The 18,139-nt window shown below is 30.7% G+C and overlaps 1 protein-coding gene across 4 annotated transcripts; it reads left to right on the top strand.

Annotated features, from left to right (window-relative positions):
• Window positions 1-668: 668 nt before the first annotated feature.
• LOC111709874 (uncharacterized) lies at window positions 669-17,844 on the top strand. Of its 4 annotated transcripts, none has more exons than XM_023483802.1 (11): window positions 669-752; window positions 2,034-2,095; window positions 2,916-2,970; window positions 3,897-3,973; window positions 5,320-5,412; window positions 6,265-6,350; window positions 10,698-10,755; window positions 12,156-12,203; window positions 15,293-15,326; window positions 16,087-16,157; window positions 17,692-17,844. In XM_023483802.1, exons 1-11 carry the CDS (start codon window positions 746-748, stop codon window positions 17,782-17,784), a joined length of 684 nt encoding a protein of 227 aa, XP_023339570.1. In that variant the 5' UTR covers window positions 669-745; the 3' UTR covers window positions 17,785-17,844. The 4 variants fall into 4 exon arrangements, with proteins under 4 accessions (XP_023339570.1, XP_023339569.1, XP_023339572.1 ...); XM_023483801.1 differs by having other exon boundaries at window positions 10,698-10,776; XM_023483804.1 differs by lacking the exon at window positions 12,156-12,203.
• Window positions 17,845-18,139: the final 295 nt, after the last annotated feature.

Genomic DNA, 18,139 nt, shown 5'->3' with positions numbered 1-18,139 from the left:
TGGTGTCTGTCTTCTTGTACTTTCTAAATTACTAAAGATTTAAAGAAGTACGTTTCGATGTATAGTAAACATTTTTGATCTGAAATCTGAATGAAATTCTTAATATCTCCAGTAATTTGAAAAGACAACAAACAAATTTTTTACATATATAGGCACGATATTGTTGGTAATGTCTTCAGTTATTTTTCTTTAAACTTTTAGTAAGCGTCCAAGATTAAAAAACTTTATTCTGTAAAACTTTGTTTTTATTGAACTTTGCAATATTTGTATGGAAAATTGAAAACCGAAACCATTCTTGTTTTTATATTACTTAGAATAAATAATTTAAAAAAAAAACATTTTTGCTTACTTTGCACTATGCCAAAGGAATTGAGTTTTTGCAGCAAGCTCAAAATCTTCTTATCTTTATATCTTTGCAACCCAATGTTGTTGACCTTTGATATTTCAAACTACAATCTTTGATTTATCAAATAATCTAAGTTTGAAATATCAAAGGTTTGCATAGAGATAAGAACATTTGAGTTTGTTACAACTACTCAATTCCTTTGAACCTGAAAGAAAATATAATCAATTAAATGAACCAAAAATGATCCAACACTCAAGGTACCGTTGTGAATTCTCTATGCAACTTTTGAATATAGAAGAATAGGAAGCAAATTATTATTTTCAGAAAAATTGTGAAGATTTGAGTAATATCTTAAACTCTAGTGAGTTCAGCAATCTGTGAGAGTGGACAACATTTATCATGTTAGGTTAGCTAACCTAGTACAGGGTGTCCCAAGAAACATGGGTGTTTAGAGACGACTTAAAAATCTCTTCGTTTTCTGACGGTTGTTAAATGACATGAAATATATCAATTCAAGACTGTGTGTATTTAAAGCTTTCCAAAATGTGGTCTGCCGTCTTTTTATCTTAAAATTGACGAAGATATAAAACATTTAAACGATTTTGGTGTTATTATATGAATTGGAATCTGGACAAATTTTATATATAATATCTCCGCCAATTTTGAAGATACAAAATTGTTAACCAAATTTTGGAACTAATTAAAAAAACCGAATAAACAATTCGCAAAAATAATATTTCTAGAGATTGGGATTTAAAAGAACTTCCATTTATCCATTTTACATATTTCCAATTTACATCTATTTAAAGGGACTGTAAAGGAAAAATGAAAGGGGGTATAGGCTGAAACCTGAAAATCTCAGGCGTTGAATGATACATATAAGACATCTATCTGATCTGTTCCTGTCTCGAAAATTGATATAAAACTGTGTCAAATTTATACGAAAATCTTTATATATGAAATTTTGTATAAAAGTAGTAGGTTTAAACAGATCATATTCAGCAAATACGCAACCAATCTGAAAACGATTATATCCCGCAGACACCTGAGAATCTCGCGTTTGCTCTCATTATAATTTATTTTTTATTTTGCATTTTACTAGATATAATTGATAATATTATTTATAAGTCCGTATTACGTCACAAGAACTCCCACCAATGAAAGTGCAGTATATTGGTCACGTGAAACAGACCGAAATCAAGTGACCAGTATACTGCACTGCCATTGACTGAAGTTCTGGTGGCGTAATATAAACTATACAGGCTTTATGTAATATATTATCAACTATATCTATTTAAAATGCAAAATAAAAATTAAATAAGTATAACAAGAGCAAGACTGAGATGCACAGGTTTCTGTGGGATATCTTTGTGTTCAGATTGGTTTCGTATTTGTGGAATATGATCTGTTTTATACTAAAACTTTTATACAAAATTGCAAAAATATATGAATTTTCGTATAATTTGACACAGTTTTATATCAATTTCTCGAGACAGGAACATCAGATAAATGTCTTATATGTATCGTTCAACGCCTGAGATTCTCAGGTTTTATCCTATACCCCCTTTCATTTTTCCTTTAAAGTCCCTTTAAACCCTTAAAGGGAATGTAAAGTTGTTTTTAAAAACTTTGTCTTTTGTATAAAACATAGATATTATAATTTTTTTTTAAATATCGGATTATTTAGATTTATTTCTGTGTATGTTTCCTTTGAAGGTAGGTGTGCTAACTGCTGGCTCTACGAATTTGGTAATTTTTTTTTTTTTTTTTGCCTTTTGCAAATTAATAGAATTTTTTTTTGATTTATTTATTTTTATGTATAAACCTGATCATTCCAAGTTTAGTGAAAACTTTAAGAATTTATTGATTAGAAACAAAAATGTATTTCTTTGATTTAGAAAATTCACTTCACCATGTGGTTACAAATCAGTGCCTCATACCATCGTATATGAAGAGTGAACGTCCAATTGAACGATATATTATTTTAAAGGAAAAATTTATCACTTACTCTAAAAAAATCGAAATTTATTCCCCCAAGTGATTCAATAAAAATTACTCTCAGTGACTGTTTCAGAAGTTTATTAAATATAGAAATGTACGAGAAAAATCAAATTTATCTTGAAAATGATAAATATGCTTATGGTCGGATAATTCAAAAATTTGGAACTCCGTTGTTGTCTGAAATAAAACCGGAACCCATGAATACAAATCACATTCTTGCCGTGTAGATCTACTTTCCAACCTCCATGCAAAGATGGCAATACCCGAGTGAAAAAAACACTCTTGAAACCTTTAACGGATCAATAATGTGGAAGATATTGTCGTTTTTCTAACTAAAAACGTACGTGTTTAATTCTGATAATTTCTAAATGTGTTTTCCTGTTGTAGGAATTAAAATTTTCTAATCCCTATATTTTCAACCTTCAGGTGTTAACTTTGATATTCAAACATGAATTATTTGACCTAATAGAATTCATAATTTTGAATATCTAAGTTCTGTGACATTGGGTTGCAAAGAGATAGGGATAAGAAATTTTGAGTTAGGGGCAAAGATTCAATTCTTTTGAAGGTTATTTGGACTTATCTTCTTCTGACCTCAGTTCTGGATGCTCAATTTATCTCAGGTTTTAAAATATTTCATACATGATACAGTGAGAAGCAGAATAGTGTGGAAGACGACATTAAAGCATCCTATCCTGATTTTTGTCTTTAATTGATTGGGGGGTGTTTTTAATGTTTTCAAGTAAGTCGGAGAAACGTTGAAGAAAAATTGTTTTCACTTTCGACATATTAGCATGTAAGACATTAACATCAATTTTTTGAAGGCTTTTTTATAAAATAAATTTTAGAACTTTAGTTAATTTAGTAAAAAAGTTACTGGCTATTTTTGATTTTTATCAAACACAGACCAGCCGTTTGACCGTCAAATTCCCTACCCTCTGCATCAAAAAAAAAAACTTATTCACAACTATGAAGTTAAACATGTAAATAATTTTGAGTGTTTTAATCCCTTTTTGAAATAAAAAGAAAAAGCACAATCAGTCGTGAAGTAATTAATGTTTTTACAAAAACTATTAGTTATACAAGTAACTTATATTAAGTAAAATTTGCCTGTTTACACTGCACAATTGCTGTGTACAGTGTCTCATGTTCATTGGAATATTAAAAGTACAAAATTAAATCTAGAACTCGTCTTCCTATTCCCCAATTTTATGGTTCTCACTGTATCATTTTTAAAAATATTTATTTCAGGATTTAAAACCTTAGAATGTTGTTTCTGATAATTTTTGTGAACTTAAAGAAAACTCTATGCTTTCTTTTTGCTAACTGTTTTAGTTACTATATTTTAGTATTCATTGTGTTTTTTTAATTTTGCTTTCAGTTTAAAATTTTTAACAGTTCTAACCGTTCAATTTATTTAAGAGTTAGTTTCTGAGAGTTTTAGATTGAAATTTCTATTTGGAATTTTTTTATGTATATTATCATAATGCTTTAATTAAAACCTAAAAAGCTATCAAACGTTTTAGTTTTCATTAAGTATTATATTTAGATGAAATATTATTCTCTGTTTGTTTTTCTTCTTTCAATCTTGTATCCGCCATTTTCCTGCTTGCTGCTGTACTTAAGGTAAATGTGTGCAGTACAGTACATAAAGGAAAATATTGGACGTTGTACAGTTTTAAACATATTGCAGTACAGTACATGAAGGAAAAGTTTGGACGTTGTACAGTTTTAAACATATTGCAGTACAGTAAATAAAGGAAAATATTGGACGTTGTACAGTTTTAAACATATTGCATAACAGTACATAAAGGAACATATTGGACGTTGTACATTTTATTTAACATATTGCAGTACAGGATATAAAGTAAATCACTGGACATTGTACAGTTTTTAAACATTGTGAATGAGAACAGTACAAAAAGGAAAACACTGGACGTTGTACAGTTTTTAAACATTGTGCATGATTCAGTACATAAAGGAAGACACTGGAGGTTGTACAGTTTTTAAACATTGTGCATAAGTCATTTTAGTACATAAAGGAAAATATTGGACATTGCACAATTTTTAAACATTGTGTCAGTATATATAGAAAGACACTGGACATTGTACAGTTTTAAACATTTGCTATACGCAGTACATAAAAGAAAACACTGGAAGTTGCACAGTTTTTAAAAATTGTGCATTAGTCAGTACATAAAGAAAAATTCTGGAAGTTGTACTATTTTTAACATTGTACACTGTACATTAGTTGAAATGCATGGATAGTACTTTTATATAGTAAAAAATGGTGTTCTAACAATTCTATGTTAATTTCTAGTTTTTAAGAACTCTTTCAATTCCAATCAAATAATGAAAATAAGATCTATATTCTTGAGGGGCACCAAGCACCCTTGATTCAAGGTTCATACTGAAAACACACACTTAACCCACACAAAAACATATTTTCTTCCTATCTCACCCTACAAAATAAGATTAGAATGAAATTGTGAGAAGTATAAAATAGTTCAAGATCTTAAGTAGAAATGCAGGTTTAGAAGAGATTCCTCTTTACTCCTTCTTCCATTCTTCTTTACTTAATCTTCCATTCCTCTTTACTCCTTCTTCCATTCTTCTTTACTTAATCTTCCATTCCTCTTTCCTCGTACCTTCCATTCTTCTTTACTTAATCTTCCATTCCTCTTTACTCCTTCTTCCATTCTTCTTTAAATAATCTTCCAATCATCTTTACTCCTTCTTCCATTCTTCTTTATTTAATCTTCCATTCCTCTTTACTCCTTCTTCCATTCTTCTTTGCTTAATCTTCCATTCCTCTTTACTCCTTCTTCCATTCTTCTTTGCTTAATCTTCCATTCCTCTTTACTCCTTCTTCCATTCTTCTTTACTTAATCTTCCATTCCTCTTTACTTCTTCTTCCATTCTTCTTTACTTAATCTTCTATTCCTCTTTACTCCTTTACCATGCATATTTAGGAGAATACAGTACTGTGTTTACCGTACATAATCATAAACAGTTCAACCCAGATTCTTCTAACAGCTGGTATTTTGATGGATGTAAATTCAGAGGTATTTTAAAAAATTAAAATTTTTATAAAATTAAGGTTTTATAATACAATTTTTATAAATTATTGGGTACCGTACAGAAAATTATATTTTTCTTATTCGTGTTATATCCTTTTTTCTCCTTCATTCTCTATTTTATTCTTTTGTTGACTTGAAAGCCCCTTCATGGAATTCGGAAAAACATTTTTTTACAAAACCCTTTAGAGCTCCCCTGTCATATTTTATAAAGGTTAGAGTTGCGTAGGCAGAATAAAATTCAGAGGTATAAACACACCAAAAATAAAATTTTAGTTAATCATTTTCTACGATAGAAACCTTTATTTTAGAATCCATAGTTTGACCCATTAGAGCCCAGAGAGGTTGATTTTTAGTGTTCTAAATATTTTATTTGTTATTTGGGGTTTCTGATTTGTGAACCATCATTTTTTTAAAACTAATATGTTTATTTTAATAAAGCTCGAACAAAATTTTAATTTTTCCTCCTTAAATACACTTCATTTTGCATTCTTTGTTATTATTTATAAATATATTATTGTCTTTCTTAGTTTTACTAATTTTGCGCGATTAAGATTAGATTTTCTTTGCAAACAAGACAGATGAAGAAGGTCAGATTTATTCGAAAGTAGTGGTAGGACTTTGTGACCTCGTAGCTCCTTAAGTTTTGAATTTAAGATTTGTTAAATCTGTTTAAAGAAAGAAAACTGATGTATCGATATATCTTCTAATGATCATTAATAATTTTCCCCATAAATCAAAAACAATGGAACTTTTAAAACCAATAAAAGACTTTTTGAAAATTGACCCCCCCCCAAAAAAAAAAAAAAATAACAAACTGATTTTATTTTTTTTTGTCAGAATTATCCTGGAAATGAGTATATTGGCGGATATCTAGTTTTCATTTGTGCACAAATCTATTTTACTCTTCTTGTACTCAGCTGGAGGTAATCTCATAGAGGATATAACTTTACAGAGCTCAACACAAACAGGATACAATTTTACTGAGCTCAACACATAGAGGATACAATTTTACAGAGCTTATCACATAGAAGATACAATTTTACAGAGCTAAAAAAATAGAAAATACAATTTTACAGAGTCCAACACATACAGAATATAACTTTACACAGCTAAATACCTACAGAATACAATTTTACAGAGCTCAACACCTAGAGGATACAATTTTACTGAGCTCTACACATATAGAGGATAAAATGTTACGGGAAGGGGGCAATTCGACCTCGTTGTGGCACAAAATTTTGTACAGGCTGCGTTTGGTCCTAATAATTGAGATAGTAGGCTAAATTTTTACATGTTGCCTCTAATTGTAGTCAATCAAGATAATCTGAGATCGAAGGTCATTGTCCTCCATTTTGACCTCCATGAACTCAGAAAATACGGAAAAATACCACTTTTTCCCTCTAATTCAATTATTCTAAGTTAATCAGACATGTTTTCATATTTTTTGCTAGCACATAAGTCATGCAATGATAAAGACACATATATCCGACCTCCATTTGACCTCCCTTCGATAATGTCCTCTAAATATGGTCAAATATTAAATCAATGAAAATAAGTTACGTGAGATATAAAATCTTAGGTTTTTTTGGTGTTTTGATTCCATTTCGATACCCCTTTTTGATCTCAAATGATTCTGGAGGTCGTGGTCTCCAAAATTTGCGTACCTCTGGAGGTCAAAATATGAAATCAATGAAAATAAGTCATGTGAGGTATCAAATCATAGGTTTTTTGGTGTTCTGATCCCAATCCGATATCCCATTTTGTCCTTAGATGATCCTGGAGGTCGTGACCTCCAAAACTTTCTTACTTCCGGAGGTCAAAAAAAAATCATTAAAAAAAAGTCATGTGAGGTATGACATCATTGGTGTTCTGATTCCATTCTGATACCCAATAGACATAGAGGATACACACAGAGACCTCAACGCATAGATGATATTAGTTTATAGAGAACTGAGATATTTGTAGACATCTCTGAAACTTAACTATCTAATTTTTAGACACCCTTAACTAGCTCTACTTTAGTTTTATATTACCAACCAACTAATACTTTTTTGTAGCCACATTTGTTTTTAGCTAAAATATAAAAGAAGTTATTTGCAAAATACTGTTCAATTTTTGTTTGGGAGCGTGCACATCTTGGTTTTCAGTAAGATATCAACACATAGATGATAAAATTTTGAAGTAAACGGAACATAGAGGATGAAATTTTATAGAGTAATTGACCCACAGGGGTAAAATTTTTTAGAAATCAAGACGTATAAAAATAGAAGTAAAAAAATTCTTTATGTATATTGATGTTGATTTGGATATCTAGTTCAACTGCTAGTGCTGTTAACAGTTTGACAGACCGTTAACCCCGTTGATTCTACAAAGGTTTGTTAACGGCTGCACCGTCAACGATTTCATAACCGTTAACGATTTTTTCGGGGCTTTTTGCCGTTATAACTGAAATAGACCGTTTACGGCTGCGCCATTAACAATTTCTTTAACAGTTAACGAATTTTTTTCGGCGCTTTGCACCTTTGATAATGTAATAGACCGTTATTGACTGGAACCATTAATGATTATTGAAAATTTTCCATAAACGTTGTTAACACATCTGAGATCGTTAACCAACTGTGATAAACAAAATGCCGTTTACGAAACGAACTTTATGTTCTTTCCTCAAAATTAAAGGCTACCTGATTTTTTTCTTTTTTAACGGTTGGAACAAACCTTTAACGAGACGGCTGGAAAAAGTTGGAACTTGCCCAGCCCTACCTCGTACAGGAAAAGGATTTTACAATGCTCAAAACATAGAGAGCGTAAATTTCAAGATATATATATATATATATATATATATTTATATAGGTTAACATTTTCCAGAGTTAGACAGGAAATCAAAGATCTTGAATGAGAAAAAAAGGAATTTTACAGAGCTCTAACCATGTAAATAGAATTTTACAGTTATAATATACACAAAGTGTAGAATTTAACAAAGATGGATACACAGAGTACAGAGTAGAGAGTTTCTAATTTTTGTCTGTAGCTTTTTACATTTCCTAATAGTATCTCGGGTACGCGTTTTCCCTAAACTTGACAGGGGGTATCTTATACCTTCTCTTGTTTCCTTTATCTCATCAATCATTCTAACATTTTCCCGCCAAATCTCCTCCTCCTTCTACCACATTAGGAGTAGCAACTTTGGGCTCAGGGAAAAAACTGAACTGGGTTTCGAGTATTGTTTTCAACTTGGATGAGGGTGGAAGTGATAGGGTGCTACTCGCTTAACAGGGGAGCGGAAGAGGGGGGGGGGAGGTTCAGTTTCCAAATCCTCCACTGTATACACCCCATCTATATAGTCAAAGATTCATTGCAAGCTCTCAAAAATATTTCCAACCCAAACTGATAAACTTGGTTTCGGCTTGATTTGACTATGAGATTACGCCTCTATGGAATGTCTACATACTTTTTATCGTCTATCCCTGGTCTTATAAAAAAAAGTATGAGAAGACTATATTTACGGATATAAATCTATAAAATGAAGATTTTCGCTCCTGGTGACATTTTGGATATATTGTAAATTCGACATACAAAGCCGCTGGACACTCCAGCTAAAATCGTAATTATAATTCCAAGCGCGACGATAAACGGCGGGATTACTTATGATGTTGAATCAAAATATAAACCTGAGCAACGCGAGGCACTCCAGCTACATGATAATATAAGCTGTATTATAAAATCGATCTCTTTCTCTTTTTGTTACTATACCCTTAATTATGACTTTATAACTAGAATAATGTATGAACCACGTTTTAGCCAAAGTATACTCCCACGGAATGATTTTTTATTTATTAATCATTAATAACACTTAAACATTATAAACTATTCATCGATATATGTATATACTTGAGAAACCAGCGTTGCCCAGGGTACTTATAGTTAATTACTCCCGCCGTTTACCCGCGCTTTGTCGTATAATACGATTTTAGGTATTTTTTCCCAATAAAAGGTGATTCTTTCAACTTATAATCTAAAAGAAAGCAAAGAACATGCCTCTGATTCTCCCGAGTTTCCCCGTTAAAATTTGAGGCAAATCGGTCGAGGGGGTCCATGAGTTATGATCTGACAACCAGACAGACAAACAGAGATTGCAATTATAGGTATTCGAGTTCATCGACCATAATTACTCGGTTAGAACTTCCACCTGATTTAAGAACAATTTTCTTTTTAAAATGTAAAATCTGAATATTTGAAATAAAAACTGTCAAATCTCTATTGGATGAGAATGCAAGCAGTGAACTAGAAGTATGTCCGCTTCACTTCAATATTTTAACCATTTCACCTTTCCCTTTAACCCTACTCAATCAAACATATCTTCAAAAATATTTTCCATTTTTTTCCTGTAACATAAATCCAGACTGCTATTAAAGTTGCAGCAATTTTTAAGACTGCAGCAGGGTCGATTATAAAATGTCATTTACCCCCATTTACTAACACTTATACTTTTTTCTATAAACTTAGAACTATAAAAATATAGAATTTAGCTTTTAAGACGTATTTGTCGAAATTCTCATGAATTTTTGCGTGAGACTTTGCAACTATTGGACCACTGTGACATAAACTATTTGTGTGTGATAGTTTGCAACTATTGGACCACTGTGACGTAAAATATTTTTGTGTGAGAGTTTGCAACTATTGGATCACTGTGACGTAAAATATTTTTGTGTGAGAGTTTGCAACTATTGGATCACTGTAACGTAAAATATTTTTGTGTGATAGTTTGCAACTATTGGATCACTGTGACGTAAAATATTTTTGTGTGAGAGTTTACAACTTTTGGATCACTGTGAGGTGAAATATTTTTGTGTGAGAGCTTACAACTTTTGGATCACTGTGAGGTGAAATAATTTTAAATGATAAATTTCATCATAACTGTTCCACTGTGATCTTGCCAGGCTACATTTGTTGCATATAACGTGCTGGGTTGACATGAAGTCTTCTTCTTTATGACCTAAATAATTTGACATAATTGGAAAAGTTTTTAAAACATTTTCTTACCTTTTCTCAAAATTTCATTTTGTTTGTACCATTTTAGGATTTGTTTAACGGATTATAACATTCCTAACTATTATACAACTCATGGTATATGGTTACACAAAGTCGGTCTTATGTGTGGATTCATAACACAGTGACCGCTGATAAAAAGAATCAATACTTTAAAATGAAACTTTATTTTTTTTTAAATTTAAAATTTAAAATTTAAATATTTTTGTAACTCATTTTTTTAGGTCTATGCTAACCAAGCACAACACAAATGTGAAAGTTGAGATGGATAATAATAACAAGGTGATCGATTATAATAACAAGGTAATCGATGATAATAACAAGGTTATCGATGATAATAAAAAGGTGATCGATGATAATAAAAGGTGTTCGATGATAATAAAAAGGTGTTCGATGATAATAACAAGGTTAACGATGATAATAAAAAGGTGATCGATGATAATAAAAGGTGTTCGATGATAATAAAAAGGTAATCGATGATAATAACAAGGTTATCGATGATAATAAAAAGGTGATTGATGATAATAACAAGGTGTTCGATGATAAGAACAAGGTGATCGATTACAATAACAAGGTGATCAATGATAATAACAAGGTGATCGATGATAATAACAAGGTGATCAATGATAATAACAAGGTGATTGATAATAATAACAATGAGATTGATAATAATAACAAGGTGATCGATGATAATAGCAAGGTGATCGATAATAATAACAAGGTGATCGATGATATAATAACAAGGTTATCGGATAATAAAAACAAGACATGATCGATAATAATAACAAGGTGATCGATGATAATAACAAGGTGATCGATGATAATAACAAGGTTATCGGATAATGAAAACAAGACATGATCGATAATAACATAAAGTTGATCGATAATAATAACAAGGTGAAAGATAATAATAACAAGGCATGATCGATATTAATAACAAGGCATGATCGATAATAATAACAATGCATAATCGATAATAATAAGAAGGTGATCGATAATAGTTACATGGTGATCAATAATAAAAACAAAGTGATCGATAAAAATTATAAGATGATCAATAATGGTAACAAGGGGATCGATAAAAATAAAAAGATAATCGATAGTAATAACGAGGTGATCGATAATGATAAAAAGATTATCGAAATTAATAATCCGGTTTGAAAAAGTTCTTAATTCTGATAATTATTTTATTTTTTCTTAAGCAAGAAAAGAAAGAAGACAGAACCCAAATGTCTACTTGTTAGGGTTACCAATTGTGATATTTATCAATACAGGGTCCTTTTAACCGATCTCTTTTCTCAAATTTTTAACTATTATATGTAACAAAATCGTTTGATTACAATTGTGCGTAAAGCAATGTGAGTTTTATAGGGGTATGTTTTGTATTGTATTCATCTTTTATTAAGTTTTAACAATGTTTGAATATTTATTAATAAAATAGTTGTCATTCTTGTTAAGCATTTTTTACCCTTTTATAAAACTCGTGGTGGGTGGCTGTGGAGGGTGTGGGAGAATTAAGTTTTTTTTAAACAATACATGAAATTGATTATTCATCCTTGTATAATCAATATCTTCTTGAATTTTTTAAAATTAAATTATGTAAAGTGCAAAGCAAAGTGAGAGTGTCTATATATTTAAAATTGTTTATTTTTATTTCTAAATTTTAATTACATCTTTTTCAGACGCTTATTGTTGCCATTGATGGTGAGGAAAAAAAGAAAAAAGAAAAGGTGTAACTTTTTTGGTATTTTGAAAAAGTATAAAAAATACAACTTCGTGAGTTTAAGGAAAGTTGAACCGAAAGGAAAACCCCGCGTTTAAATTCAATTAGAAGAAACCGAATGCATCTCGCCCTGGTTAGTCCAAGTTGCCTCTGTAAATAGCTGCAGCGCTCGGCCCTGAAATTGTCTTAACCTACCTCTAACTTTAAATGATAGAAATAAATTCACGTAAGGTTGAATAAAAATAGGGATTTTTGAATTTTGATATTTCAAACCTTCTTTTAACAAATCTGAATTTTCAGATTGTATTCATGCATTCAATTCTGAATATGTTCAAACACATGAAATGAAAGCTTTTAGAAAAACATTTATATTTTGCATTTTGCTCACTGAGAGAGAATAATTTCTAAATGAAAAAAACTAAATAAATTCTGAAGAAAAAAAATTGTCCATTAACAAACATAATGTTTCAATTTTCATTTACGAATCACAAAAAATAAATTATAAATTATAAATAAACACACAAAGCTCTAATCAGAAATTAAGAAACTCGGTCTCGTCAATACTTTATACTAGCGGCACTGGTGAGAATTTGAAACAGATTGTTCTTAAACTTTGCAACAAAAAACTACTGAATCCAAATTTTAATCGTGTTAGCCAGTCACTTTAATATCAGTTAGTTAGCAAGTAAGGATAATATATTAAAATGTAACAAAATGTTCTTTTCATTTTCTTTCGAATGATAATTTAAGAGTTTGTAGTCAGTGGGAGGATTAAATTTGTAACAATAAACTTGTTTAATCTAATATAAGTTGAACACTCACCTAACATTGTATCAATTCTATCAAGTAAAATTCGGGAAAATGCTTTATATAAAAATTAAAAGATAAGTTTGTCAAAACATGCTGTGGTGACTGGTGCCAGCATTTAACATGAAGGGACTGGTGTCAGCATTTAAGCAAAGTACAACAAAGTTGAAAGGAATATAAAGGGACTGTTGTCAGCATATAAGCAAAGTAAAACTAAGTTTAAAGTAACATGAAGGGACTGGTGTCAGCATTTAAGCAAAGTACAACAAAGTTGAAAGGAATATAAAGGGACTGTCGACGTAATTTCAAGTAAACTACGTGACCTTTGTCTAACCAAAACTGATTCTGACATTTTTATTATTCTATCTGAAACTTGATATTTTTCAAAAAAGGCTTGCAGATTTATTTTTTTTTTAATAGAAAAAAAAAACAATATTATTCATAAAATCGATTAGTTATGTTGAAATGAACACTCTGAGCTTAAGTTTGGTTTCAATTTAAAAGTATTAATTATGCTTAAGAATTCGGTTTTAATTTAAGAATATCAATTGCACTTAATTTCGGTTTCAAATTAAGAATATAAATTAACATAAGTTCGGTATCAACTTAAAAGTATTAATTGAAGTGTATAAATTGTAGGCTATGGTTGGTATAAACTTCTAAAGTTTAAAATGTAGGCTCTGGTTGGATTTGCCTATCTTAATGTCTTTCTGTTTCTTGTTGAACTAGTTCTTGTTCAACACTTCCATTCATCAGATACCATCTGTCTTTATTCCCCTTTAAAGGGACTGTACGTGTAATTTCATGACATCCTCGTCCCTGCAGATATAAATGGCAATGTCATGTGCACAATGAAACCCTTATTACTTTTGTTGTTTTTTTTTCTCGGTTTAAAAGTGTTTAATTCTAATAAATATTACATGTTTTCTTGCAGTAGAAGACCCCAGTTTAAAAAAGTCATTTTTTTATATTATTAAACTTTGCAATATCTATTTCATACTTTATCAAGCAAAGCTTGGAATGGAGGGTCACTAAAAATACCACTTACAGTCCCTTTTTATCTCTCTTTAATCAGTTTTTACAACAAACTTTTGATAAATGTTCAGAGTTTACAGTCCTAATTTCTAAACTGGGTCTGCTAATACAATTGTACAAAGGATTTTATTATGCAACATATTTAACGTTTAGTTATAAACCAAAGGATATATTATTTGAATATTAATTAGAAAGGTAATATACAGTCTGTAAGTGACTCTTTGTATAGAAAGTGGAAATTGTCTGATTCACAACGGACCCATCAAAACTCTCTCTAATCACGAATGAATATATATACATACCTGTAATAAATATCGTAGTAAACCCTATATTATAAACCTATAATGTATCTTGTTTGTAATCTAACTACGCTTGTAAACAATTACATAAAACCTGTATTGCAAAAACCTAACTACGCTTGTAAATAACTACGTAAACCTGTATTGCGATTAACCTAACTACGCTTGTAAATAACTATGTAAACCTGTATTGCGATTAACCTAACTACCCTTGTAAATAACTACGTAAACCTGTATTGCAAAAATCTAACTACGCTAGTAAACAACTACGTAAAAACCTGTATTGCAAAAACCTAACTACGCTTGTAAACAACTACGTAAAACTTGTAATTACGTTCATTAAATTAACCTGTACCATAGAACTCAAAATATACGTTAGTTGAACAAGAGGACAGAGTGTTAGATTGAGTTGTATCTTGAAAGATAGATACAGATTAAAGGAACCTTGAGTTTGAGATTGAGTTGTATCTGTACAATACATATTGAGGAACCTTGAGTTCGAGATTGAGTTGTATCTGTCCAATACATATTAAAGAATCTTGAGTTTGAGATTGAGTTGCATCTGTATGATACACATTGAGGAATTACTACCGACGTAATATTATTGAGGAACAATGAGTTTGAGATTGAGTTGTATCTGTACGGTACATATTGAGGAATACTACTAGCGACGTAGTTTTATTGAGGAACAATGAGTTTGAGATTGAGTTGTATCTGTACGGTACATATTGAGGAATACTACTAGCGACGTAGTATTATTGAGGAACAATGAGTTTGAGATTGAGTTGTATCTGTACGGTACATATTAACGGAAAATCGAGCATCATATCTGGACTGATACAGGCTGATTATTATAGCAGAAAATCAGCCAAGATTTGTATCTTGAAAGATACTTATTCAAGAATACAACAGCCCTGGTGCATATAGAAAATCCACTAAAGCATATTTTTTTCAGAATGCTGCAGTTTTCAACATGAAGGAAGAGCAAGGTTTTTTTTCAAATCATAACAAATATTTTTAATCACAAATAATATTAGAGAAGTCGAAGTTTGAAGAGTCCTTCCTGTATGGTAAATTGTGTAATTATATTACAAAATTTAAAAAAAACCTGACCGATAAAAAAATGTTTTTTTTGAAAAGAGATTTTGTTCATTAGTATTCTCTCTCTAAGTGCCGTTATAGATCTGACGATTAGATTTAATATATTTTTAACAATTTTTAATCTAAATTTGTTTTTACAAAATTTAAAAAGATCAATGATTTTTTTCTTTGACTGGTTTATCTTCTGTTTAGCTGGTCATACATCTGATTTAATTCTGTTATCCGCTTTTTGATCTACGCATTGATTTAATGAATAGCATGAAGCATTTGAACTATGTACGTATGGTTGAACTACTTCTTTATCAGTGATGGAAGATAATGGATGACCCTTCATACACAGATTGATCAACAACGGTACCCTTAAAACCTTTATTGAATTATTACTGTGGATTATATCGTCGTTTTCTTGGTTTAAAAGTATTTAATTCTGATAATTGCTTCATGTTTTCCTGCACTAGAAATGCGTAAGTAAATTTTTCTAGAGAAATCACAATTAAAAATAATTCAAACTTGATCAGATAAAGGTTATAATGGTACCGTTGTAAATCGGACATTGTCATCTTTGCTTAAAAGAGGTCACTTTAAATATCGCTACCAGTCCCTTTAAAAACACTATCAGATAGTCCATATCATGACAATATTTTATAGAGAAACTAAAAGCTAAGAGAGGGGGTCTCAAAGAAGTGATTCCTGGTTTCGGACAAACGAGCAAAACATTGGTAAGTTTAGTTTTAGATTTTTATAAAATTTTTATCTGGAAGAAAATTACAAAAATATCATTAATCAATAAAAATAAACATTTATTACATTTAAATAACTGGTTGTAAGCTGGCAGAATCCCTAGTGGTTGTAAGCTGGCAGAATCCCTAGTGGTTGTAAGCTGGCAGAATCCCTAGTGGTTGTAAGCTGGGAGAATCCCTAGTGGTTGTAAACTGGGATAATCCCTAGTGGTTGTAAGCTGGGAGAATCCCTAGTGGTTGTAAGCTGGGAGAATTCCTAGTGGTTGTAAGCTGGGAGAATCCCTAGTGGTTGTAAGCTGGGAGAATCCCTAGTGGTTGTAAACTGGGAGAATCCCTAGTGGTTGTAAGCTGGGAGAATCCCTAGTGGTTTTAAGCTTGGAGAATCCCTAGTGGTTGTAAGCTGGCAGAATCCCTAGTGGTTGTATTATTGATTGTTAATTTGCCGTTTGTTTAATACCTTGCATGGTAATCGTACAAAGTCAGGGGTTCAGGGAGCTTTGATTTAAAACATCCACAGTGGATATCAAGATCAAGCAATCGGGATTATGGATACATAAGTTCCAAGCTCTGTTTTTTATTCGCACATCCCTATTAAAAAATCAAAACCAAACCAAACATTTCTAATAATTTTTAGATTTTGAATTTTAAGAAAAAATTCTTAATATTTGATTAATTCTGAATACAAATATTTAAATAATTTTAACAATAATTTGAATTAAAATTGAAATACCAGAGTCTAAAACTAAGAACGAAAAGTTATCACTTAAATGTTAAGTTTCAGCTTAATTTAAACCTGAATTTTAACCCTGGATTTAAATATTAACTCGCCGAAATCGACGTGTTAAAATTTTAACCCAGGGTTAAAATCTTGAAATCCCGCATTTTCCCAAATTGTCTATTAATCATCATTAAGCTGAGAAAGCAGCATTCAACTTCACGATATATTTAAAAGTGAAAACCTTGATTGATTAAATTTCACGTTTTAGATTAGTTAATGTTTGCACGCAAACCCAAAAACGGTTGTAATTGAAAATATGATTTGTTTTCGGATATGTAAATAATTAAAAATTAAAAGACAGTTTTCTGATAAGCAATGGTTAGTGGTTAATTTATCTCTCGCGTAGATCTTTTCTCTGATTGGTTTAGATTTTTCCCGGGAAATTCAAATTTTTCTTCAGGGGTAAATTGAGAGTTTAATATTTAAGTAGCAACTCATTATTTTACAGAACTTTTAAGCTATACTTAAATGTCGCGCATTCTTTAGTTTTAGACTCTGGATACCAAGGTAAAATCTGTTTAAAACATCCACAGTGTATATTATAGATCAAGCAATTGGAATTTTGAGTATTCAACACATTCAGGATATATCTGTTTAATGATGATATTGATATCCAGGATATATCTGTTTATAGTTGATATTAATATCCAGGATATATCTATTTTGGGTTGATATTGATATCCAGGATATACCTGTTTAAGGTTGATATTGATATCTAGGATATATCTATTTAAGGTTGATATTGATATCCATGATGGGAAATCCTTCTCCTGTCTGTGCTGCAACAGTACCCAGGAGGATGATGATGAAGAACAACTGTATCCCTGAAATGCAACTAATGTTTTTTCTTGGTTTTTAATGCAATAAAATGTAAGTTTAAAGAGAGAAAAGGAATTTTGGAGCACGATTGTAGTTTTACATTCTCATAAATAAAAAATTTGCTTGTTAGAATTATTACCATTTTGGAATAATGTGCCCAATTTTAAAATTTGCCCTATTATAAAATATGCCCAATTATAAAATTTGCCGTATTATAAAATTTCCCCTTTTATAAATTTTTCCCCATTAAAAAATACAGGATGCTAAATTCTGCAACTGGAAGTGACCAATCCATGCAAGGAAGGCAACGCGTCCAAATCACTACAGTTCCCTTAAAAACTTTGCCCGATAAAATTTGAATTAT

This window comes from Eurytemora carolleeae, unplaced genomic scaffold (genome assembly GCF_000591075.1).
Source record: "Eurytemora carolleeae unplaced genomic scaffold, Eaff_2.0 scaffold1007, whole genome shotgun sequence".
Lineage (NCBI taxonomy): Eukaryota > Metazoa > Arthropoda > Copepoda > Calanoida > Temoridae > Eurytemora > Eurytemora carolleeae.
Note: the sequence above shows the minus strand (reverse complement) of the source record. Positions and strands in the feature narration are given on the sequence as shown.